The sequence below is a fragment of the Nomia melanderi genome, chromosome 7 (genome assembly GCF_051020985.1).
Source record: "Nomia melanderi isolate GNS246 chromosome 7, iyNomMela1, whole genome shotgun sequence".
NCBI classification, from domain to species: Eukaryota; Metazoa; Arthropoda; class Insecta; order Hymenoptera; family Halictidae; genus Nomia; species Nomia melanderi.
The window spans coordinates 7,972,672-7,997,052 of record NC_135005.1 but is presented as its reverse complement, the minus strand read 5'-3'; the positions used below and the strand labels follow the sequence as shown (position 1 = coordinate 7,997,052).

General features: G+C 35.2%; 1 protein-coding gene across 3 annotated transcripts; it reads right to left on the bottom strand.

Annotated features, from left to right (window-relative positions):
- Positions 1-156: 156 nt before the first annotated feature.
- Positions 157-22,961, bottom strand: LOC116424403 (uncharacterized). Of its 3 annotated transcripts, none has more exons than XM_031970751.2 (11): positions 22,511-22,961; positions 5,698-6,129; positions 4,224-4,645; positions 3,001-3,536; positions 2,053-2,715; positions 1,482-1,797; positions 1,320-1,390; positions 1,010-1,203; positions 780-907; positions 489-668; positions 157-333 (listed from the first exon to the last, which is right to left on the bottom strand). In XM_031970751.2, exons 1-11 carry the CDS (start codon positions 22,608-22,610, stop codon positions 157-159), a joined length of 3,219 nt encoding a protein of 1,072 aa, XP_031826611.1. In that variant the 5' UTR covers positions 22,611-22,961. The 3 variants fall into 3 exon arrangements, with proteins under 3 accessions (XP_031826611.1, XP_031826610.1, XP_031826613.1); XM_031970750.2 differs by having other exon boundaries at positions 5,698-6,135; positions 22,511-22,957; XM_031970753.2 differs by lacking the exon at positions 5,698-6,129 and having other exon boundaries at positions 22,511-22,955.
- Positions 22,962-24,381: the final 1,420 nt, after the last annotated feature.

The window sequence follows — 24,381 nt, the reverse complement described above, 5'->3', positions numbered from 1 at the left end:
TAATATAAGATATTTCATAATGTGTATGTTGCTTTTCGTTGTTCGAAAAATTTATACACATTAGTATAATAGAATCTGATGACTTACATATTTAAGGCACTCAATAAATTAAATAAGAATAGAGTTGATAGAAAATTCATTTTATTACCGTCAACTTTAGAAATTCGTGTCATAATCAGGATGATGACGACTTGATAAATTCGTTGTACTGTCATAGCCATCATATTTGCTGCTGGCGTGAGACCCATTATAATAGTAACCATTCCATTCCGATCGCCAACTATCATACATATTATACTTTTTATTGTCTTGAAACGACTTCTCGACGAGTACCTTTAAACAAAGTAAAATGTATTATATTTATGTATTTCGCAATTCGACATTTATCAAAATTGATCAATTATAAAAAATAAATTATTTTTTATGTCTTAAGCAAAAAGATTTTATAACATAGAAGGATAACTATAGGAAACATTTTGGGATTTTACCTTATTGGAAGTTGATTCAAAAGACTTATCGTTCCAAGAAACATCAGGATCAGTCCATATCGTGTGAACTGGTTTTGAATAGTCAGTGGATCTATGGGACGATATATTTTTTGCTACTTCCTCTTCATAGATCGCGGATACGGATGGTTTTAGCTTAGAACCATTATGGCGATTTAAGAGCTAAAAATTATTGGTAACATATATATGATCTGCTATTATACTTATTATAATTAATTATACAGTAATTTATATTACATTTATATAACATTTTCTGCCATGATAATTACTTACAACGGAAACACCAAATATAATGATAAAAAGTAATCCACCAACACCGATTACGATTACAGCAATAGCCCATTGTGGTATCAATTTGTCGTCCTTCTCAATGTACTTAGGAGTAGTATATTTCGGTATCACTAAAGAGAAGGGTATATTCATTAGTCATATCATTAATCGTTGACACATGACATTTTTAAAAATTAAATAATTCAAATTAATAAATATATAGAATAACACACCAACGAAATCCGTGTATTTTGGATCAATTATGAATGAGCCCAATTTTATCGAATCTCTGACTTTTGTATCGTTCCACCTGTTCGTGTTATACGTTCGCAATGAGTCATGGAAAATAACCTTTAACTCTTGCGTATTGATTTTTTCCTCCAGGTTTGCTAATTCCACGAAATAATCCACTAATATACTTCCCTTGCTGTAACCATTGGATGATCATTATTCAGAGAAAAAATTTATTATTTCAGTGATCTCTCAACTCAATTGTAACATGATTTTCTTTCCCAGTAAAAGATAATTTTCATAAAATTTTACCTGAATGAATCGATTCGCACTTTCTTGTACCATTTCGTTAAAACGGACGATTTGGAAAATATGAAGTTCATCTGCGAAGAGAAAATAAGATGCTCGAGTTTCAAAATCTATAAAAATTAAATTATATATATATATATATATCTACTAAACAACTGCGATTACCTCTTGCTCAATCTCGTTAGCCAGATTCTGCCATTCCTGAGTATTTCGATCAAGTAATTCCGGTACCCAGGTTGTGTTACCAATTATCTTTATCGTTCCCGCGACTTCGCAGTCTTGCTCGCAGATTCCTGGAGTAGTGGGCCTCGGAGTCGTGGTCGTTGTAGTCGTAGTTGAGGTGCTCGATGTTACCTCGGTTATTGGTATCAGCGACGCGTTCATCGACGAAATCGTTGCTGTCCGGGCAGCCTCTAGCAATTTTTCTATAGATATCGGTGTAGTGGATGGAGTAGGCCAACCAGTGAATTCTGTGGTAGCTCTGTAATTTCAATTTTGAATTAAATGAAATTAAGTTGATTCAAATTAAATGAAGCTAAGTTAATTCAAATTAAACTAAGTTGATCCAAGTAAAATAAAATTGAGTTAATTCATATGGAATTTAGTTGATTTAACTAAAATGCAACTAATTCAAATTAAATTAAATTTCTTCCGCGAAATATATAATTGTATTATAAATGTTTCAGGTTTATTCCCTAACATTCTCCACCGAGAACAATTGCAATATCTAACTTACCTGGTTGGCCATCCTCTTTGTATTTTCGGTGTAACCGCGCCTGGAGCTTCGCCGCGAGGAGGTTGCGGAGTAGTGATCTTATGAATAGGCTTTCGTCCCCCTGGTCTGCTGGGAAATACAATTTTCAAACCGCCAGATTTTGCGGTCGTGGATGACGCGGACTCCGTCGTGGACGACTTGGTAGAATTGTCAACGTGTTTTTCAACGTCTTTCAGTCCCGGCGTGAGATTCGTGTTCTTTTGTTCATAATCACGCGGCAGCAGGGACGATATGTCGAACTTGGACTTCGCGAACAAGTCCTGTATCGTTTTGTCCGCCGGCAATTTCTCCGTCGAAGCCTCCGCGCGTTTCTCCGTTGTCGCTGTCACGCTCCTCGCAGTTGAGCTTGTTTGGTCCTTCTTCTTATTGTAATCCGGTGGCAACAGAGACGATATGTCTACCTTTGATTTGGATAAAATGTCGCTTAACAAGGAGCTCTCGGTAGCGGTTGCCTCCTCTTTTTTCAATTTGTAACCGGGTGGCAGGAAGGCGCTGATGTCTTGTACTGCCGTGTTCGTCTTTGTCTTTCTCGTGGTCGGAGCGGAAGTGGTCGTCGTGGTAGTTGTGGTAGAAGCGAGTTGAGTTGTCGTTGCTTCTGATGTCGTGGTGCTCTTTGAGGGCCACCTGGATTCATTTAATTCATTTTTGTAAAACTACCGAATAAATATCAGAGTTTGATAAACTGAAGAGATCAAGATAGTCGCAAGGCAATGAAGAATTTTTTAATGAACTAAACTTTAAACTAGAGTTTAAAATTAAAATTACAGTTGAAATTAGAATCTCAATTAGAATTGAAATTACATACTCAACATGATAAAAACTTCAAATTGTTTCTACCAGTTCGAAATCTTCAATTCCACAAATGCTCTACTATGCATTCAAAAAGTTAAGAAATAAACGTATACCAACCTAAAACCGATTTTTAAAGGTGCGTAAGTGGTGCCAGAATTCTTCGCAACATAATCACGTGGCAGAAGCCCTTCGAGGCTATCCAGCGTAGTCTCAATTTTCGGTTTCGGCGTGACATAGCCATGGTCTGTCCTTTTATCGTTGTAACGTCTCGGTACAAACTTGCTGATGACCGGCGTCTTTATGGTGGTGGTAGTGAATCTTCTTCTATTGCCCTTGTCCCTATCAGGCAGAACGTCCAGTTGTAGAGAATTGCCGGTATTTCGGAATCCACCAACCAGGATGCCACTGGACAGTTCCGATTGCACCCTGTCCAGCTTGTCGATGATACTTTCTGTGGATTCTGGGGGCGGCGAGGTTTTTTTCTCGCCATTCGGACTGATCGGCTCGATGCGATCAATGACAGGGAACGGTAGGAACCTGGCTCCGGATATGCTGCGACTGGTCTGGACTGATGCCAAGATCCTAGACGTGTCCTCCGTCGTAACAGTCGTCTCTGGCTCCTCTGTGGTCGAGGGCGACGGCGGCGCAGCGACCTGTCCCACGGTTTTGCTCGTTTCATTTCAAAATCGTTTGTTTCAAGTTGCCAATAGTCACAACAATTTTATAAACTCTGGTTAAACGAAAATAACATGTAACCCTTGGTATTTTCTATGAAATGTTAAGTATTAAAAGTATTCCTTAACCCCTTGTCTTACAATAACATGTTAAACTTGTGGTGACGATTTTCAATAGAACTTAACAAGCATAAATGCTACTGGATTCTTTTAAATTCAAATTAGTTTAAAGTTTTTTTCTTTTTCTCAATAGAGCAGATAACGCGACTAAAATATTCCGTGTCACAAGGTTTTGTTTTACGAATTTGAAGTTCCCCTTTTGAATACTGGTCCAACTTGTATTAAGTTGGTTCGTGTCTTGTATCAATGTCTTATGGAAAATCTCACTGTCATAGTTATTTTCGACGATCTTTTAATGACATTACAGGGGTCGTACTGTAAATTATTGATGATAAAGTAGCTGTATCGATCATGGTTGAGAAATACATCGTAGGGACAAAAATTAATTTCTTCCCAATTCTACTCATTGTCAGATTGAATAGAAAATTGTTTAATACAAAGTATGATACCCTAACAGTGCGTATAAAGTTAATCAATATTTCTTATTTTCGCTGCGAAATTATCTAGAAGAGAATATTTCAGAGAATAGGAAGATCATTTAGGTACCTGTTCTATGGTGGTCGGAGGAGACGTCGTTGGAACGGATATTGTGCCGTTCACCACGCTCTTCGTCGTCACCACGGACACCACTGCTTCGCCGATCAGAATGGAACTATCAGCTGATACGTTTGTCCTCATACCGGGTGGTCCAATGAATGAGAAGGTTTTATGGCTGCCCTCCATCGAGGAACCTTCTTCAGCATTCGTTAATGAGACTAATGTATCTAGATCCTTCTCTTCGATAAGATCCGAGGAAGTATCGTTCACGATCGGTTTATGAACAGGTTCTTCGTCCTCTTCATTTTCTGAAGAATCGTGCTTAATACTCGCTGGCCTTTTAGCAAGTTCGTCTTTCTGCTTTTCCTTGGTTTCCTGCTCTTCTCTCTCTTCTTCCTCAGCGTCAGGATAGTCGAGATTGTCGGCACTCGCTGAAAAATCGAATTAATTTTTCCTATGTGAATCCCTATTTGAGAATCACTTTGAGTTCATTAGGGTATGCTTTAGGTAAATAGATGGCTAAACTTTACTACCTAGTATCCGTGAGGATGAGAAGAGATTATTTATGTAAACGTAGATTCGGAAACTTTTTCTTGAGATATAGGGTAATTCTGGGGGAGATGATCGTATTTGCTTTGAAACGTATTTAAGTGAGAACTAAGAGAACGGGAAGTCTAAATTTGATTTCTAAATAAACTTTGATTATTTTTTTACAGAATGACAATTGAAATTACAAATTAAAAAATCAATTGTAATTGTAATTCTGTGAATTATCCTAATCTATGAATTGAATCTATGAATTATCCTATTAAATTTTCGATTAAAATGGAGTAGTATAAGAACGTTTAAAATTTATTCGAAGAAAGATTTTTTAATAACAGTAAGTTCCTTATGTGTCGCTTTACGCGGAGCGCGCACCGTTCTCCAAGCGACGTGTGACGAAACGAAGTTACATAAGGTGGTTTACGTTTAGAAAGATAATTGTATGATATTGTCGCGTTACGTCAGAAGAAAAATGTGGGCTAAATGTGGTTCACGTTGTCGAACTCTGATCTCACGATATTGTCACGGCTAATAAATTTTCGTGGTTTTTTAATTCCATTTTTGATTGGTATCAAGTTAATTTCACTGTGTAAACCCGTTTCATTGAGTAATCCATTTGCCATAATCATTAATTCACAAAAAAGTGAACTTTGATGAAATTACACGCACTTTAGAATTTTTATTTTGCAAGTATTTAAATTATGAAACCGTTTTTACGAAGGATTTTTTATTAAATTTTTGTACTTGTACAAATATAAATCAAGGAAATCCTTCGAATCAAAAGAAACGTATTCTTCGAATTTTTATGAAAAATTACAAATAAGTAATTCCAATCGTTCAGTAATTTTAGCGTTACATAGAAATTAGACTTTCTATTTAAGGTAACAGAAAATTACTGATTGGCACATCCAATAATTGCTCGAAGCTTCATTAATCTTACCTACAGGTTCGTATCGCGATCTATTATTGCTTTCGTAATCGTCGTAGTAATAGTACGCGTCGTATTGGCTTGTCGACGGGTCTTCGATATAATCCTCATCCCTGGATGTGTCCTCGGCTTTCGAAGACAAAGCGGGGGACGACTCGTGCTTACGTGTTGCCGTGTTATCGGTGATTTTTGAGGACTTAGATTTCTCGGAAACCGTTTTTGGGTCCGATTCAGTCTCGTACTCGTCCTCGTAAGCTTCCTCCTCCTCTACACCTTCGTGGCCATTGTTTTTCTCGTTCGTCTTTGACGTCTCCATGACATTGTTTTCGTCCAAGGAGCGTAAAAATGGCTCTGCCGGGCTTCCGGTGGGGGAGACATTTTTCTCCTCTTGTCCGTACACCGAATTCGTGGGAATTAAACGCGAAAACCTATCCCAAGATTCGGCTGTTCCTTCAAAAGACAAAAACAACGTCAATTTTATTCTAACGGCAATAGTTAGAATAAACGTTAAAAAACAAATTAATACGTTGGCCGCCACGGTAGGCACCGCTGACCAGAGCCTCCACATTGCTTGAAAAGCACAACTAATGAAATTATCGTGCACCTTCAGGACTATGATTATTAAACTGTTAAAAACTAATTTTAACGCTATTTTCCTTTGTTATAAAGGAATTGGGGATACTATACAAAACGTTCAAAATTTTCGTGGCGGTCAACGTGTTAATAATAAAAAATTGTAATTTTTCAAAAAATTTGAACGGTAATCAGTGAAAGTAAACTAAGGGTGAAAGCTGGTAAACTAAGAGAAAGATGTGAATCCGACCGCAGAAAATTTCTCGAACTATAAATCTGATTTTTCCCCAAAATTTTTAACAAGTTGAAGATAAATGTTCCTCCATTTTACACTCCATGCTTACATATTTGTCATAAATGCATAAAATCCATTGTCTAATGAATATGTACTAATGAATACACAATTTTTTTAGAGACAGTAGTCTCCATTTAGTGGAAATTTACATAAGCGTTCACGGTCTACGTGCTTATTGCTTAGCATGCGACCAAGTTGCTTTATAGTTCGAGGAACACACGCGTTTTGTGAGAAACTGTCCCGATGGCGTCTCCGAAGGAAAGCGAAGACACTTTCCAGCATTGTTCCCCCGTGTTTGGTAACGGCCGTTTGTTCGAAAGGGAAATTATGTATTTCGTTCTCCCATCCTCGTGGAAAATTTGGACAAAAACAATGCGTCCAACGTGCACGCCGCGTTCCATTCAGTGACGCGATCGCGTTGAATAATCATTCAATTTCGAACTGTTCCAATTCTTTGCGAATTTGACGAAACAGCGTTGAAGTAATTATTTATTTTATATAATATATTTTTTTACCTTTCATTTACTTTTCATTCTAGATAAAGTAATTCCGGGGGAAATGGCTACTTCAATAATCTTGTATAAGCGCTATATATTTTTCAACTATCGGATAGATCGAAATGATCCATTTGGAATTTCTGTTTTATTTAATTACGATTATTAAAGGGACGGAGATGCGTTTTTTAAGAAATTGTTACATCAGTTGATTTACATTCGAAGGTGTAAGTTAATTTAAAATCTAGATAAATGCACTGTTACAATTTATGTAAGAAGGTGGTTCCAGTGTTGATTAATTACGGGGAAATGATAGAGTAACCACGTGCCAACGACAGTTTCGAAGGTGTTACCGAGAATAATTACGCGGGTGTCCGGCTTTTCCTAGCTTTCGATTGGAAAAAGTAGGCTCCACTTTCGTGGTCGTGCGTGCAACGTGGAAATCGATGAAACTTTCGTATCGAGAAGGAAGCGAATAATTTTCACTCGCCTCGTGATTCTCTTTTTAATGCTCGTTGCTCGGCTGTTATCAGTCGCTGTCAATATTCAAGTAATTATACTGTCTACGCAAAATAATCGCATTTTATTCTCACATGTTACTACACAGTTTCCAATAAACTTATTCTTTTGGTAACAAATAACGTTCGCCTTTTATGCAATTAAAATTAACACATGCAACTTAAGAGTAGTAAATTAACAAACTTAACATTTTTTCTACCGCAAGTCTATTAATCGACTTTTCAATTACAAATGCTTAACAATGTGTAATCTATTAAAATTACTCTACTTTAAAACAAAAGAAATCAAAACGATGTAACAAGATTCTCTTATACTTTGATTTTAGAGTTACAGAGTTTTGCAAGTAAATACATACTATACATATTATAATAAAGTAGATAAGCAATTCCAGTTAAATGAATTTAAAATTCCGAAAAATGCAATGAAATCTCATTTCCCTCATCCATTAAATGTATATTTCATGATTAAAGAAAGATATTTTTTTATTAATTTGTTGTTTTAAATCAAGTACAGGTCTTTATTACGATGTTTCATATGTCGATCCGCTACACAAAATTTAAAATATTGAATTTAAAATTTTATAATTTCGCTGCGTCAAATTGGATGGCGACTGAGAGGTGCTTTTCGAACGCAAACGGTTAATATAATCTTAATATCTTAACATAAAGTCGAATGTTTGTTAAAATATTTCTCCGCAAATAAGATTCGACCACTTGCGTCGAAACGTTTGCGGAATCTCGGGCCGTGCCTTGAAATATAACCACGTCACGACCGTTACACGCACACTTTTAAGGCGGAAAGTACGCTGCCTGAATTCGTTGATCGCGCGAAGGTTCTGTAGATCCTGTTGCTTCATGCACGATTGAATTCTTTTTAACCCTTTGAGTGTTGATTACCCCCAGCCGAAACGTTCCGTGTGGACGGAATATTTTTTTGCTTAGCTTGTCGTCTAAAGATCGATGAAGTATGGTAATTCATACAATTAAGTAAATTGCAATTAAATTATAATCGTAATTCCTCAGTTTCACTAAATTAAATAACGTTAAGAAACGCGTATATTAATGTCTTACACTTATAATTGTCGATACGACACATGTTAGATAAAAAAGATCGAAAAACACATACGCGTTCATAGTCCATAGTGGTAACTTTCGCTAGACGCATATATGCGTCCATAGTACTTAAAGCAACGTCGGATACGCTCGCCTGTTTATATCCAAACTGGTAAAGTTCACTTGCATTTTTCAAACTCGACCCGGTTCGCTGCGTTTCCTTCAACAAGGGAAATGCTACGAACTGGTAGCTTATTTTGGGTTCTGTTACGTAATCATTCTGTAGGGTGTATCTCGCAACTCGTGGCGTAAGTCGAACGATAGCCGTGCTACAAGAAAAGGTGAAATAATATTTTCCTTTAAACGATAATTACCTTGTTCCCGAGTAAATCAACCTAGCTGATTTCATTTAATATTGAAGTAATCAATATTTCATTCTTAATGAATGAAAATGATTCGGAATTGAATTCTTCTTTGCTCCCTGCTCTATAATATCGTGTCAGACTCATGATGAAAATTTGAAACTGAATTCAACGAATCTAACTGCTATTTACCTTTTTAAAATTGAAATGAAATATTAATTTTCTATTATCAATCTTTAAACCTGGGATTAGATGTGGACATATCATATGTAGCAAATTCCCTTTTTTTCTAGTGAATTATTAACAATAAAGAGGTTTTATCAAACGCTGTAGCGAAAGAAATCATAGGACAAGGCGTTAATTTGCAGTTTCGTCTAAAATTTTCATATGGAATTGCAAATGCTTAGTTTATATTTAATTCTTGAATTCATCAATGTATCGCGTGTGACGCGTGTATCAAGTGGAAAATAGAGTCTTCGCTAAACATTCTCGAAGCCTCTTTAAAGAAAATTACATAGCAGATACTTAAACTCATTTAGCTTTATTGCGTGTTAATGTGTCTTCGGTAGAATGCATCACAAATTAGATCAGAATGATGCGGTTCACTAATCGCGAGTTATATCTCGCGTCAATAGTTACCGTGTTAATGTAACACACATTTTCTTACGGGAAAATACACGTGATTGACTGTCGACAGAAATGCAAATTATTGTATATGCGTAATACCATATATCCTATTGCTCGTCAACATAAGTTCTTTTTAGCCACAGATTTCTATTGTAACAACGGAATGATCTGACGATGGAAATGGAAAACAAAGAAATGGAACTATTTGTAGGTGTAGAAAATAAAATTGATACAGTATACATTTTTTATTGAAAACAACTATAGAGCGGCTTTGTATTATCAAGATCAAATATTTATTAATAAATGAAATTAATATTATAGCTTTTTAATATTTCGTGTAGTAATTATATAAAAGTGTCCTGAAACGTTACGCTTCGAACCAGTATGCAAGCGCATGCTGCTATTCCACGCGTTGAAATCTCTGCCCCACGCGTTAAAGTCTCTCTTTACCACGCGTTGAAGTCTCTCTTCGCCACGCGTTGAAGTCTCTCTTCGCCACGCGTTGAAATCTCCCGTTTAAGTGTACCGCAGCGGCGTTCGTATTTATAAAATAGTATTATCGTTCGGAATATTATTTGGCAACAATTGAATCATAAATAAACACAAGTTTTTCTACAATTTATTGTATAATACTTATTAATATTGTTTATTATTGAACGGAATTGATAAACTTTTGGTTAAAAAAATTCATAGGTTACAAATGAATCTTCTTTTTCAGTAACAACACTGAGACACACATACCTTAATAATTAAATTGTTGCAATTATTATTAAATTATTCTAGTATTAAATAAAATATAAATGACAGTAAAATAGTAAATATAACTCTTTAATCTTCTCATTTAATCAAAAATATGTTTGACTCTGTCCGATAATAAATTAAAGAGTTCTAAATGGACGATTTCACTTATTTTTCAGCAGTATAAAGAACCACGAACAAATTAACTTGACTTTCTTTGCTAAAAATATGAAACTTGTCACAGAGTAGCGCAATTCGTGTTCGTTTGTAAGAATCTTTGTCCTCAAGTAACAACCAATCAACAGACATAGTGACTCACAAATCTGTTCACATACTTTCCACGCAACAATTACACCCAAGAATTGATTATTCAACGTATATTTCTTTATCATCGTTATCTTTTCACGTGTTTCTACAACACATTTTTCTTAATTTCAATGTATAAACTTTAAAGTTTTATATACAATTAACACTAGATTTACGGACATTTATTGTACCCTACTGCTTTTAGAGAAATTGATATTCGTTCATATAGATTTTGGAAATTAGAAATTTAACTAGAAGTATGTATCAATCAAAATAACTGGTTTCGGTTTGTTTTGTTTCGCAATTATTGACATCTTCAAAGCATTGAATATTCGAAACAATCTTGGAAATAAATAGTTTCACTTAAATACTATAACGAATGTCTGATAAAACTAAAAATAATCCATTGCTACAATTTTTATAGGGATTATACATCAATCGTATTAAATGTTCGATAGTTCTAGCAGTAAAAGTAGACCATTATGATACATATTTACACATCAGCATCAATCAAAATCGACCGAAACATTTACCAAGCAATGTTTATAAAAGTTAATATGAGTTAAAAAAGAACGTGAACAAATTTGCCAGTCATCGTATCCGAAACTGATATCCGCTAAACGCGTGGGGAAGGCAGACGTAATTCGAAATCGATTATACGACCAAATGCCAGTTCGTATTTTCAGTGGAACTCGTTCGATACTTTCACGATCGAGGCAGCAGGAAGTAAGTAAGTATCTGGTTGAATTCTAACGGGTGTACGTACACGAAAGGAGCGAGAAGTCACGCGTGCCAGGCTTAGGCAACGACGTTGTAAATAATGGGCCGAGTGCAGCCGTTCTCCTTTCGATCGTCCTTCGACTTGATCGCTCGTACTCTCAGCACATACGTTCACACGAATTCTTAACTTATGGTTGCTTGGTGAACTACTGATTACGGCTTTTTCATTCCCCTGCGAGATTGCAATAAACATCGCGTTAACCCTTTAGGCCATAAATAACTTTTAAGGAAAATATATTTATTGTCACAATATACGTTAACTAATTTATCATTTTTAACGAAAATAAATATTTTTATAAAAATTGCTATTCTAACTATCAATAAAATAGCTAGTTATTACTATATCTATTTTATACTGATGGCTTCGCGATTATTCCATTGGTTCGTATTTTACTGATATTGAAATATGCAGTTTCAAAATTCCACCGGGAACTAAAGGGTTAATAACATCCAAAGTGTATTAATAATTTGTTTTTAATTTTTCATTTCATATATATCGTTTTTATATTTATTTTTTATATAATTCTTTCGATTTATATTATTTTTATTTATTTTTTTAATTTATCGAATGAGATTTATTTACGAATAGTTTGCTCGTCTGTTTCTGTTTGTTAGTCTTAATAATACATAACAATTATAATAATATAGTAATAATTTTCCAAATGTTAAAAGGTGCGTCGAATACAATTGATACACGTAGCACTTGTCTACAAATTTTATTCAATAGGTTTCCGCTTTCACCGATTCGCTGAGCCCGATTGCAGCGTACTGTTGCCACTTCATTGTCTCTGCAAGTTATTCCTTGCACAATCGTAATTTGTAAAAACGCCCTTGTATTTATAATTAATATTTATGCGTTCCTTTAATATTAAACTTTCTAACCAGTGAAAATAAGTCTTGCAATGCAATATAATAATTAAATTTTCTTTCGATACGAGAATTGAGTTCAGTATGTCCATATTACAAAGGTTCCAGTAATTTTAATTTTAAAATATTACAAAATAAATCAAAATTGCGAAACGCAGTTGCTTTCACATTAACGAAGTTATTAACTTCAACTGAAAATACCCTCGAAAATTACTACATTACAATTCTACGAAACCGTTAACTAACGTTACTCTATAAATACACAGTATATACCACTCAATCTAACCAGACGTGTGTATGTATATTAGCCAGCGAAGAATGTGGATAATTAAAAGCGAGATAATAATGCAAGAATGCTTCCACTTCTTCCATCGTGTCGATTACGAATGCATGCCACCGACTGAACCACTTGTCTATTATCTTTGGGTTCTTGTATAAACAACTGATACATAAATAGGTACGACCTCGCGCGATTTCAAATCGATTAAAATGGCTGACCCTTTCACTGCCGATATCGCGTTCACCGTTTCTGCGTTTGCGTCTCGAGACCAGACTTCGAATGTTACGCGTTCGCGGTGTGTTTCAACGTAAGGAAACAATAAAACTAAACATTCGGCAGGAATTACAATTTGTCTGGAACTTCCTAATAAAAAATATCCACCAAACAATATTTTTAGCCACGTTAATCCATTCCACCGAACACAACAAAACTATAAAATTAAAAATTCAATAAGACAAACCGAAGCGAATCAGGCCAGTTCAAATTTAACCGCCAAGAACTAAGAGTTAAAACTTAGAATCAGTGTTTTTCCATAGATTTCTTATTAATACACATTCAGCTTAAATATTAGTGAAAGAATTATTAAAAAACTTAAAAATCTTCCTTTTATAAGCAAGAAGCTAAGAAGTGAGAAATATCCGATTCGTTCAAAATTCCGGGTGACTTTTTGTGATGAAAATTAATTTATATTAATATTCAACACTAAATTCAATCCTATAATATTGAAGTTTATATTAATATTCAGTATTAAATTTCAATAAAAGTATCAACACATAAAACATACAAATAAAATATATCAGTTCCTTTAATTCATACAAGATTCTTCATTATGCTAATTTTAAATATCATAATCGACGTTTCATAAAAAATCCATGAACATTTATAACGAAAAGTATTGTCAACAGGAAATCGTTATAAATACAATATCCATTCCAACAACGAATTTCCTGTTCGTCAATGCTAAAAGCTTAACAACGCGTTCAAATTATTCTTATCTTTCCGAATCGCGTGTCGTACACGCGAGATAAATATTCCTCCGATTCCGCTTTTCGCTAGGCGACCTATGAAAACGAGAATTTGCATATCCGGAGTTAAGCTGCCAGCTATTTCTCTGTTGGTATCACGCTCGGTGTTTACGCGCGCCTGTAACTGTGTTACGACTCGAGTTGCAGAATTTGCGTGTTCTATAGCGTAAACAAACGCCCGGGAACCGATGAAAACGGGGAATTCAACAAAGATTATCAAGGGTTTTACGCTGTCTTTCGTTTGACAAACCCTGTAACGGCCGAGTTAAACTTTTTTTCCCTTGATTCCGGTTTCTGCGAAAATAATCCGCGATAAAATAGATATTCACGTGAACAACCGAAGTTGACCGGCCCCGGCCGGTGAAGGCTCTTTCACCGTCCTAGTCCTGTGTTTGCTTACGCAGCACGCACACCTCCGTGGTTATGACGATATTTTGAAATAACACGTTTTGCGCTTATTGTACCGTAACTTTTCTTATCCCGAAGTGAATGTAAAAGGGCGGGATAAGCGTTGCGCGCAGCGAAACGGCACGATCACGCCATTTTCTGGCCTACAATGTTAGTGAAGACGGAGGCTAAACACGATCCCACGGCTCTTTTAAACAAATTCGCTTTGCGAATGATTTTTCGTGTCTTTAGATCCACCCATGACATTGTTTAACCCATTCTTTTAGAATACGAGCCGGACTCGAGATGAAAATTTTCCACCGAATTCTACAAATCTAAATGTTATGTAGATTTTTTAAAATATAAATGAAATATTACTTGTTTAGTACTTTACTATTATCACGCTTTAATAGTTAAAGAGAACGTAGACACAGAATAAGCATTTGAATCCTTTTCTGGTTTTGAAATAAAATATTAACGATAAAGTATACTAATATTATCAAGTACGATTGTGAAAGAAATCATTCTTTCTGATTTCTATTATGTAATTTCCTTGTCAGTTACAACAGAAAAACAGGTCAGCAACATTTATTCTGATCAGATTTGTTCTAATATTAAATATTGTTTTTCGGTCCCTGGGACCAAAATTAGCAGTTAATTAATTTGACAAATATCCTTGCGAAATTATTCGTCAACCCAATACGTTCAGCTAATTAACGATAATTAGGTATTTGAAATGTAAACATTTATGTTAAATATAAACACGACGGGTACAATGAATCGTAGAATACAATTAAATTTAATAATATTTTTAATTGGCGACGACTTCAATTACACTTTTCATTAGCGAATGTTGTTGTAGCACAGTTAGGTATGATTAGAATGTAATGCTTGTTTAATTGTGGCCGACAAGACACGTGAAAATTTTGATGACGTTGAGAATACACGCGCTATGAAAAAATTAGGTGCAAGGCTATAAGGCTGTACTGATATCGCTGTGCATATTGACACGAACTTTCTCTGAAGTTTCTTTTTCAAGGCTAATGACTCAGATGAGAAAGAAGCTTGATCGTTTACTTTACTAATTCCGTAATACTATTTATACCGTGCGCGAAATTCACGTGTATTTATTCAGTTTACAATAAATATTAACCCTTTGCACTGTCAGACGACTCTCAGTAGCTATTTGATTTGATACAATGTCAGTATGCAATTTTATATGTAATATTTAATTTTCTATAATATATTAATATATGAATATCGATATAAAATAGCTTAATTTCTCAATTTATGTGCGATTTCTCTTTAAGTTAGTTCTAAAAGCTGTCATCTATAGCCTACTAGAAAACGTTGAATATTTAAGTAAAAAACGAAGGGTTTAATAAACTCTAGCAATCACAATTTCTGTTCTCTTCATAAAAAGGCAGATTTAATGTCTTCACTTCTGATTTGTCTCATTTCAAAATTCGTAAATATCTTTCTACGGGTAGTATCAAAAGAATTTGAATAACATAACCTGTAGCTCTAGTAAAGATTTATTCTTTAGCTTTTCATAAAAAAAGGTGTAGAATTATATATACCAAAAATAAAGAATATTGTTTATAAATTACTGATGATTTTGTTAATATATCTATATATATTGACAATTCAGTAATTTTATTTAAATTACCTAGATCTATTCCAAGAAAAGTGAAATAATTAATCATTTTGGAACTTCCAAACCACGATGATTCATTTTGAAATGAGTTTAGTTTCAAGATTTCACAAATGTTTCATAATGTTAGGAAATGTATGGAAATAGATATTTTTATACATACTTCTACGAAATTTGTTATGTTCTCATGGAAATATGATAAAATTAAACTAACATTAACATTTTAACTGTAATATAAGGATAAATAGTCATATTTTATTCAGTTAAAAGTGATAGACGACAATCATATTCTTGTATCAGTGGTAACGAAGCTATTCATCTTTGTATTATCATTTTGTGCAACTTATTTACAAGATTACATGTTTACAGCTCCACTTACATTTATCTTTCTCCTCGAAGCACTTAATTTTGAAAAAAATTTTTATTCTTCATTGATATCCGTACAATATATTCCATTGCATACTATACATTTACATAGAATGCCGAAAAACATGTATCATAATATTGTTTCGTGTTTTACCAGTAAAATATTTCTGAAACATTCCAAGCATTTTGTGAAATACATACACAATTTTGACTCTCACTGCATATTACAAAAAATATGACTCGACATTTACATAAAATTGGTATTCAAAGGCTGTTCGTTGATCTGCGAGGTGTTCACGTTTCCGAGTTTTTTGGTCCCTGTTCCGTGCAGCGTAGCGCCGCGATTCGACGCGAAATGAGATGTCAGAAAAAAAGGAGCACGAACACCGACCGGATTACATTCTGCGGTCGACTCGAAACATTATTTTTGGATCGCGAAAAAGTCAGCTGTGATATTGAATTGAAGTCACGAATTGAATTTCAAAAAGTTCACTTTTTACCTATGTGAGTTATTGATTTAATTGTTTTTAGCATACTCAGAACTATTTAACACTAAACATACCGATACTTTATATACCTATTCCCACCGGAACTAGTCAAATACTTGATTATACAAATTTTTCTTACTAGAAATAGAAACAGTAGGAAAGACAAAAATTGAAAACCCGATTAATTGGAGAACATAGAAATTGATATATAATGTTAAATGGACGGGAAAAACTGCAGAATTTTAAATTAAATCTTAAAACCAGTCATTTGACCGACCGCGGGACATTTGGTGTTAATTATATTAAAAATCGCCACGTAATGTGTAAAGTCCACTTTTCAACGTTATCTGTGTGAATTACTGATTTAACTGTTTTTCGCTTATTTGCACATAACGAAGATACATGTGTAAAGTGAGATTGATATTCTCGAAATGTTGATTGGTTGACTTGTGCTGGTCTGGAATTCAAGGCTAATAGAATTTATAATAGATAATAATTTTTTTATTTGAATTGAATACTTATAGATTTATTAATTTTTTGTTTAATCTGTATAGCTTCTTGAACTTTATTAGAGCGAAAGCTATTAGGATTACTTTAATTTCGAATGATTCCGGCAGAATGCATAATATGTTGATGTTTTTCAATCAAATAGATATTTGAATACTTGGATTCATTGCAACTGAGAATTCTGTGAATTGTGCACTCGATGTACCATCGGTCTGTTCTGTAAAATGTATATTCTATTAATATTAATTGTATGCACTGTAAACTATATTCTGATTATTTGTATAATTACTGTATCATTATTCAATAAGCAATTGTGTATACAACTGTTGGTAGTCACTAATAACCTTACTGTTAATGTGACAACCTAAAAACTAAATGAATAAATATTTTCGGATCACTGGTGCGCAAATAAGAAATCAACGATTTGTCTTTCACTTTCCTCTGGAAAGAATCCCGTCTTTTTATGTTTTTGTAATCCCAATCATCGAAACAAGGTTTCCGAGATCGCGATTAAAAAGAAAGCATGTAAAGTTTCGCTATCACTGCGCGCGTTTTGCATTGCAAATCTGCACTTTTTACTCCAACTGTTTCAATCTGTGATTCTAATGAAGTAATTACGCCAGAATCAAGTGAAACGAACGAAATGAAATTTAATTGGACGGAATAAGAAAATGTAATGTGCACACTCAGTGAATACGAAGAATGTATAACTAAGAGAAGATTATTGATTTCCTTAATTGGACGACATCGTGTGCAACGATTTTAAATAATGAGATAAGTGAAACTGATTTGACTTCCTTTACGAAAAATGCAAAATATATATATATATATATATATATATATATATATACTATAAAATGCAAATTAAAAAGGAAAATTGAAATCTGAAAAATTGAAAAATTAAACACTGATAAGTTAAAAATTCAAAAATTAAATTTCATTCAGATCAGTGTCTACATAATGATGTTAATATTAAATAAATTCCCGTTTCAAATATTCACGCTTCATCGAAAGATTTCGTAACCATTTACAACAATTCGGATTTTAAGAAGTTCAAATAAACATAAATATGTGCGAATGAAATTTATAGAAGTCAATTCTGTATTTACAGTTCTCTCGATATCCTCCATAGTTCCCGTACAATGGATAATAATGAAGGGATAAAATACGCAAATTGCATCAATTTTAATTCTACTTTACGTCGGCCACAATGTCGAATCAGATGTATCCGTTTTAGGAAATCGTGATAGCCGGTCGTCTTGTTATTACGCCCAACAATGGAGATTCAATTGCGTTATCGCGGCACACGTAACTTGCGTATGGAATCGCGGTTCCATTGTATTGCGTGCCGTGCACGCCGGCCCGGGAATGCAAACCAGCGTTGCGCGATGGTCATCCATCCTTCGTCTTATTAACGGGACGCTCCATTTTTCAAGGGTCCACGAAATAAATCTTTGAAAGGCGGTATTAAGAAAATTTAGAAAACCTAACGATTCGACATGAATTTTACATTGACCATTAGAATTAGAAATCACAAATAAACGAGTGACCAGAAAAGAAGATGTAGGTATAAAATTGCATTTGATTGTAGAATAGAGATAATTTGAAAAATTAATTTAAAAATTGTTTCAAGTTAAATTTAATCATTTTAACCTACACGAGAAACGCTAAACATCAGTGTCATTAAAATTTTGCACTTGTATTCCATTTATTTATTATACTTACGGTCGATTGCTTTTTTATGTAAACCACATAAGTGCGTAACACTAGGTTTACTCGACGCGTCAGTTTGACGCATATTGAATTTTATAAACACCATGTGATAAATGTTTAGATCGGTTTTAATCGATGCAATTGCACGAATATGTATCGTAATTGTCTATTTTTGAACCTCTGATTTCCAAGATCCAAATGAACAAACAGCAACTTGTATAGGAACAATAGAATAAATTGTACAATAAATGCCCATGAACCTAGTGTTAATGATGCAAACGGGTTAACACTCTGCGAACGAATGTTCGAACGAAACTCTTTCCATATAAGGACTGAAAATCTAACGAACTCATAAGTATTAAAAAACAAGAAAATCACGTATCAATCTATGCGACATCCTAATCCTATTCTCAAAACTAATTCCTCGTTATTTGAATAACAACATTATTTATTTACAGCTTTCGTTTTGAGATATGAAAACTCCGAGTCGCCATTACGGCGACATTCGACCGCTAAGGGTTAACCTACAACATCGTGTCAGACCCGTGACGAAAATTTCAAACTGAATTTGAGAAATTTAATTGTTAACCTTTGACGTCAACGTAGACGTAGGACAAGCATAAAAATTGTATCTTTTCCCAATAAATTATTAACGATAAAGTAGTTTCGTCGATCATAGCTAAGAAATAAATCATGGGGCAAGGGGATAACACGTTGAATGCCGTGGGGGTCACCGGTGACCCCCAAAGATCGAATGACTACAATTCATTCAATCGAACGATGATTATTTGTAAACATTTCTATATTATAAATACTACTATCTAATGCGGTGACATTCAGCTTGACGAATATGCAATAATAATAATGCAATTCTATCAAATGATTTAATATTGTATTCTTTCCATTTCGTGTATTTTGCTCTATGGAATCGTGTGGCATTCACCGTGTTAATATAAAATATCACGATCAACCGAGGCCAGCGAAAGAAATGCTGGTGACGCGTCGAAACAATCCAGTCTCATCACAATACTTTCATTTCGATTTTCATCGCAGACGCATTAACATTTCACGCCCATCGGGTATAAAGAAACACGGGGAATACGGAATCAAGCTTTCGGAAAGGCTGCGGCAAGCGGATCGTGACGGCGACACAGCGACAACCGAGCGGATTACACGAATATAATACCACCTACCCGACGTCCACCCGTGTTGCGTCGTCAAAATCGTACGGAACGTTTCGAACGGTCACGGTTGAACAAACTCCGTGGCCCGATCGTGAATCAACCGGTAATGCTCTGTACAGGGTGTCCCAAAATAAGATGTCAAGACCACCGTGTGTTTTCACACCTTCGATTTGATGGGAAAGAGTGCGAGCAAGTGATCGCAAATTGATATCTTAACAGTAGAACTACTATAACAGTCAAAATGGCGGATTTATAGTTTTTTATTTGGCAATTATTGGTATCTATAACCCTTTGCACTCGGTTTACTTTCAATGTTGTTAAGTGTAAACTTGTATTTACATTTACAGAAATAAATTACTGTAATTTACAGCGGTAGAATTCAACGTTCTAGATTTATTTGATTTATTATTACTATTATAAAATTTAATTGTTACAATAATAATAAGTAAAATAAATATATAACGTTGAATTCTATCGCTATAAATTATAAAATTTAATTTTTAAAATAATGATAAATAAAATAAGTATAGAACGTCGAATTCTACCGCTGTAAATTACTTTAATTCATTTTCCGGAAAATAAATACGAGTTTAGACGCAACAACATTGAAAATAAATCGAGTGCAAAGGGTTAAGATGACGTGTATACTCGTCAAACGCAGTTAACTGGTTAATAGGTCTTTTAGTCGCAATCTCATAAAGTATAAGGTCCAAAAATGCATGTATACGAGCAACCGAAAAATACGCGGCAAAAGTTCAACAAGGGAATCCCATAAATCCGTGACGCGGCTCCGCGAGGACGTTCGAGCCTCCTCCGCGTTGTACCCGTGAAAGGATCGCGGTGTCGCGTGATGTCAGCGCTACCAGACGCACAGAACGCGAAATGGAGTATATTGTGTCCGACAAAATAGTTGTTCACCTCACTGCCGCCACTCCCGAAAGACGATACTGGAAAAGAGCAGCGTTACCGTAAGACGCGATGCGGTGTCCTCCGGCACACCTGGGATCGCTTTTCAGTCTCTCAAAGATCGTTGAAGATTCGTTTCCGAAGATTATTTCTGTTAATACTTTGCACATGTAGAATTTAATACTGCATTGAAAATGCCCCCGAGTTCATAAAAAAAAATCAATCAGAGAATCAATCGAATTAACCCTCTGTAGGGCGAATGTTTTTTCGCGACTATAAGCAAATGTACTTAGTATAAAATTAACAAATATCAATATTAACGAATATACCTTGTAATTTTGAAATTAGAATGACGTTGAATATATTTATGATGATTTCAAAGTCACACATGCCTATATACAGTTAAAAGAATCTATTTTAGAAAGATTTGATAGTTGGGGAACAATTTTTGGTTTAATCGAAGTAAGAGAAACAAAACCACAATCAATTATCTCCACTTTCAACGGTATACACGGTGTCATGCGCGAAAGCAAACCTTAAGAAAATGAATACGGTATGTGTAATCGTGAACAAGGAACTTTTATAAAGAGGGAACGATTGCTCACCGAAGACGTCACTTTCCATCTGTCGCTATACTGTAATCATTCCTTTCCTAAATTACCGTTAACTAAAATACGTCACAGGAATAGAATTAAAAATATATTTGAACTATTATACGTCACGGGGATCCCAGCTGACCAGGATAAGGTCAAATGTACACGAGCGGTTCGCGGGGAAATGTCTTAGCTGCGATTGTTTTTGGAAGAATAGAGACGTAAGATTCTCGTATGCTTCTTTTCGTGGGACAGGAGAACTTTGTTTCCTTATACTCCAAAACAATCATCGCTACGACATTTTCCTGCGAATTTGTGGGCATTTGGCCTAAAATTGAAACCTGCAGTGCAAACATCGCTACAAGTGATGGGCTTAGGTCTTTCAACGTTTCATGGTACATGTTGCACTCAAACAAAAAGTGAAAAAGACTCAAACCCATCGCTTGTAGCGATGCCTACATCGCCGCGTGTTTCGACATGTATGGAGACGTTAACACTAGGTTTACGAGTGTTTATTGCACGGATTATTCTATTGTTCCTAGAACAATTGATGGTCGTTTAGATCTTGGAAATTAAGGACTTAAGAAGGAAGCATTGCATCAATCAAAACCGACATAAATGTTGACCAAGTAATGTTTACAAAATTCAATATGCAAGAAAATGTTCGCGTTCCGTAAACCTAGTGTTAAGAGAACAGATCGCACGTGCGATTCGTGCCGCGGAAAATCGCGTCGCGGACGAGATTAGTTAATCTTAGACTTCTGGAGGCTTGCAGCAGTTTCGAAACAGTGCATCGCGCGTTAATAGTAAAACGTCACGGCTTGAAAACAGTTGTGATATCGGATCCGGTCCTTGAAGCAGTTATGGAGAATCGAAATATATTAATTATAACAATAACTGAATCATAATATTATAAATATTCTAATTAGAATTAGAATTAAATATACAATAATAGTTCCTCAGAACCAAAATCAATATAGCTGACAACCGATACACTCAGTAACAGTTGCAACTCTACTTCGTTTCTCTACAACAGTTCCAGTCTGCGCCGACATGTAACAGTTCTAAACAATTATTTTCAAAACCCTTTCAATCCCTAGGAAACATACCCTGTTGACAGCGTACAAGAACGAAACAGCAGCAGAACAGGAGCAGGCAAGTCGGGATCGGTTCGAAGGGCCGGCCGACGTTCCCTTCGCGCCTCGACATTTTCCCTTGAGGCTGTCGGTGTTCGGAACCAGGCACTCGCGCACTATCGGCACCTTTCGCAAGAACGCGGCTAGGTCTCGGCGGCAGTGTCGCCCAACAGTCAGAATATCACCGTCATCGTCCGGATACGCGGTCCCGCTGGATTTTCGGCTCGGGTCCTCAGATTCCGGTGTTCATCACGTCGACAACGGCGAACGATTTATCGACGAACGACGAACGGACCCAGCATCCTCGCACACGGATAAGAAAACGAGACACGTTCACTCGAGCACGGCGCGCTTGTCACTGGCCACGACTAGAAAGCAAAATCCCACTTTCACTTGGTGGCCGCGCGCCTCGCGAGGCGGAGTTGGCACGCCGAGGCCATCGGGATCTCTCTCCCTCTCTTTCCTTCGGTCCCCAGCCGCCTCTCGCCTCCTGCATACGTATGTGTGGATGCACACGCACGCCTCTTTGTCACGGGTCGAAGGGACACGGAGATTCAGTGAAAAATCAGCCGCAGGATCAGGGCGTTTTGGGATACCGAGTTTGCACCCTCTGTGGATGCGAAGGTGGGTTTAGCGACCTTGGTAACAGGGGCTTTTTTGGCTTTCTTTGAAGTAGGTGTGTTAGCTCTGTTAGTTGAGATTTTTTCTAAAGTGAGAATTTGATTCGGAATTTGGAAGAAATTTTGGGGCACGAGGGGAAATCTTTACATCCTCAGTGAAGGAAAGAAGATGACTTTAGCAACTTTGGTAACAAGAGCTTCTTGATTTTCTTTGAATTAAGCGTCTTCACTTTCTCGGTTGTAAGTTTTTTTGAAGTAGGAATTTGATTTGAGATAAAGATTGAGATTCGAGAGGAAATTTTGGGACTATAAGCATGAAATTCTTTTAAAATTCTTGAAAAAATATTTATACAAAAATCATGAACTAAGAATAGGATTTTTGTCGTAAATAATGAACGATCAAACGATGCGGCTTAGATGCGCCTGACTACGGCAATCTGTTTAACATCGGTGGGGTTGAGGTAGGTCTGTGAGTGAACAGCACCAAACCAAAAACCATAATAATTTAATAATAAATTAACAGATGTTTCATTTTTCACTTATTTGTACATTGCAATACCTCTCTTTGTAATTAAAATTCAAAATTATACCAGTGTATAAATATCTTCATGTTCAATTAAATTTACACTGCATCTATTCAAACCTGCTAACTTAATAAACATAGCAGTTACTATACTTAAGCATAATAGCTACCTCTTTATATTATTTTCCAAAAACTCAATAAATATATTTCACTGACAGATTTAAAATATTTAATAACTAAATGAATGATAATGAAATTATGTTATTATGTTACTATGAGATTATGTTATTTACTACATTTTACAACTATTCCCATATGGACGCTTCATACGCATACCAACATACTCACAACTCGAAGTGTTGCTTAACTTATTCTACTATAGAACACCCGAAGTTAATTTTCCGATTGGGAACGGAATGCAATACACAGTTAAAACCATTAAACATACAAAATGATTTAAAAAATACTTCTCCACTTAAATACTATAATCACAATATATGGGGAAATTGAGAAAAACCTATTGTTACAATTTTTATAAGGATTACATATTACGCTTTATATTAATGAATGAATTAAAAGCTATTTAATCATTCTTATATGAATTTTTTGTAATACTACATATTAATCATGTTAAACGCTTGGTTGTCTTAGTATTAAACAGAATCGGAAAAATTTATATGCGCATTTTCAGCTGCATCTTG

Bases quoted from the DNA above. Each gene is read 5' to 3' on its own strand.
- LOC116424403 (XM_031970750.2), bottom strand. From the start codon at position 22,610: ATGTCGAGGCGCGAAGGGAACGTCGGCCGGCCCTTCGAACCGATCCCG. The intron at 1,391-1,481 runs GTAATCGCAGTT...TTCTCTTCGCAG, and splicing joins CTAACGAGATTGAGCAAGAG to ATGAACTTCATATTTTCCAA. The intron at 669-779 runs GTAAGTAATTAT...AATAATTTTTAG, and splicing joins TTATATTTGGTGTTTCCGTT to CTCTTAAATCGCCATAATGG.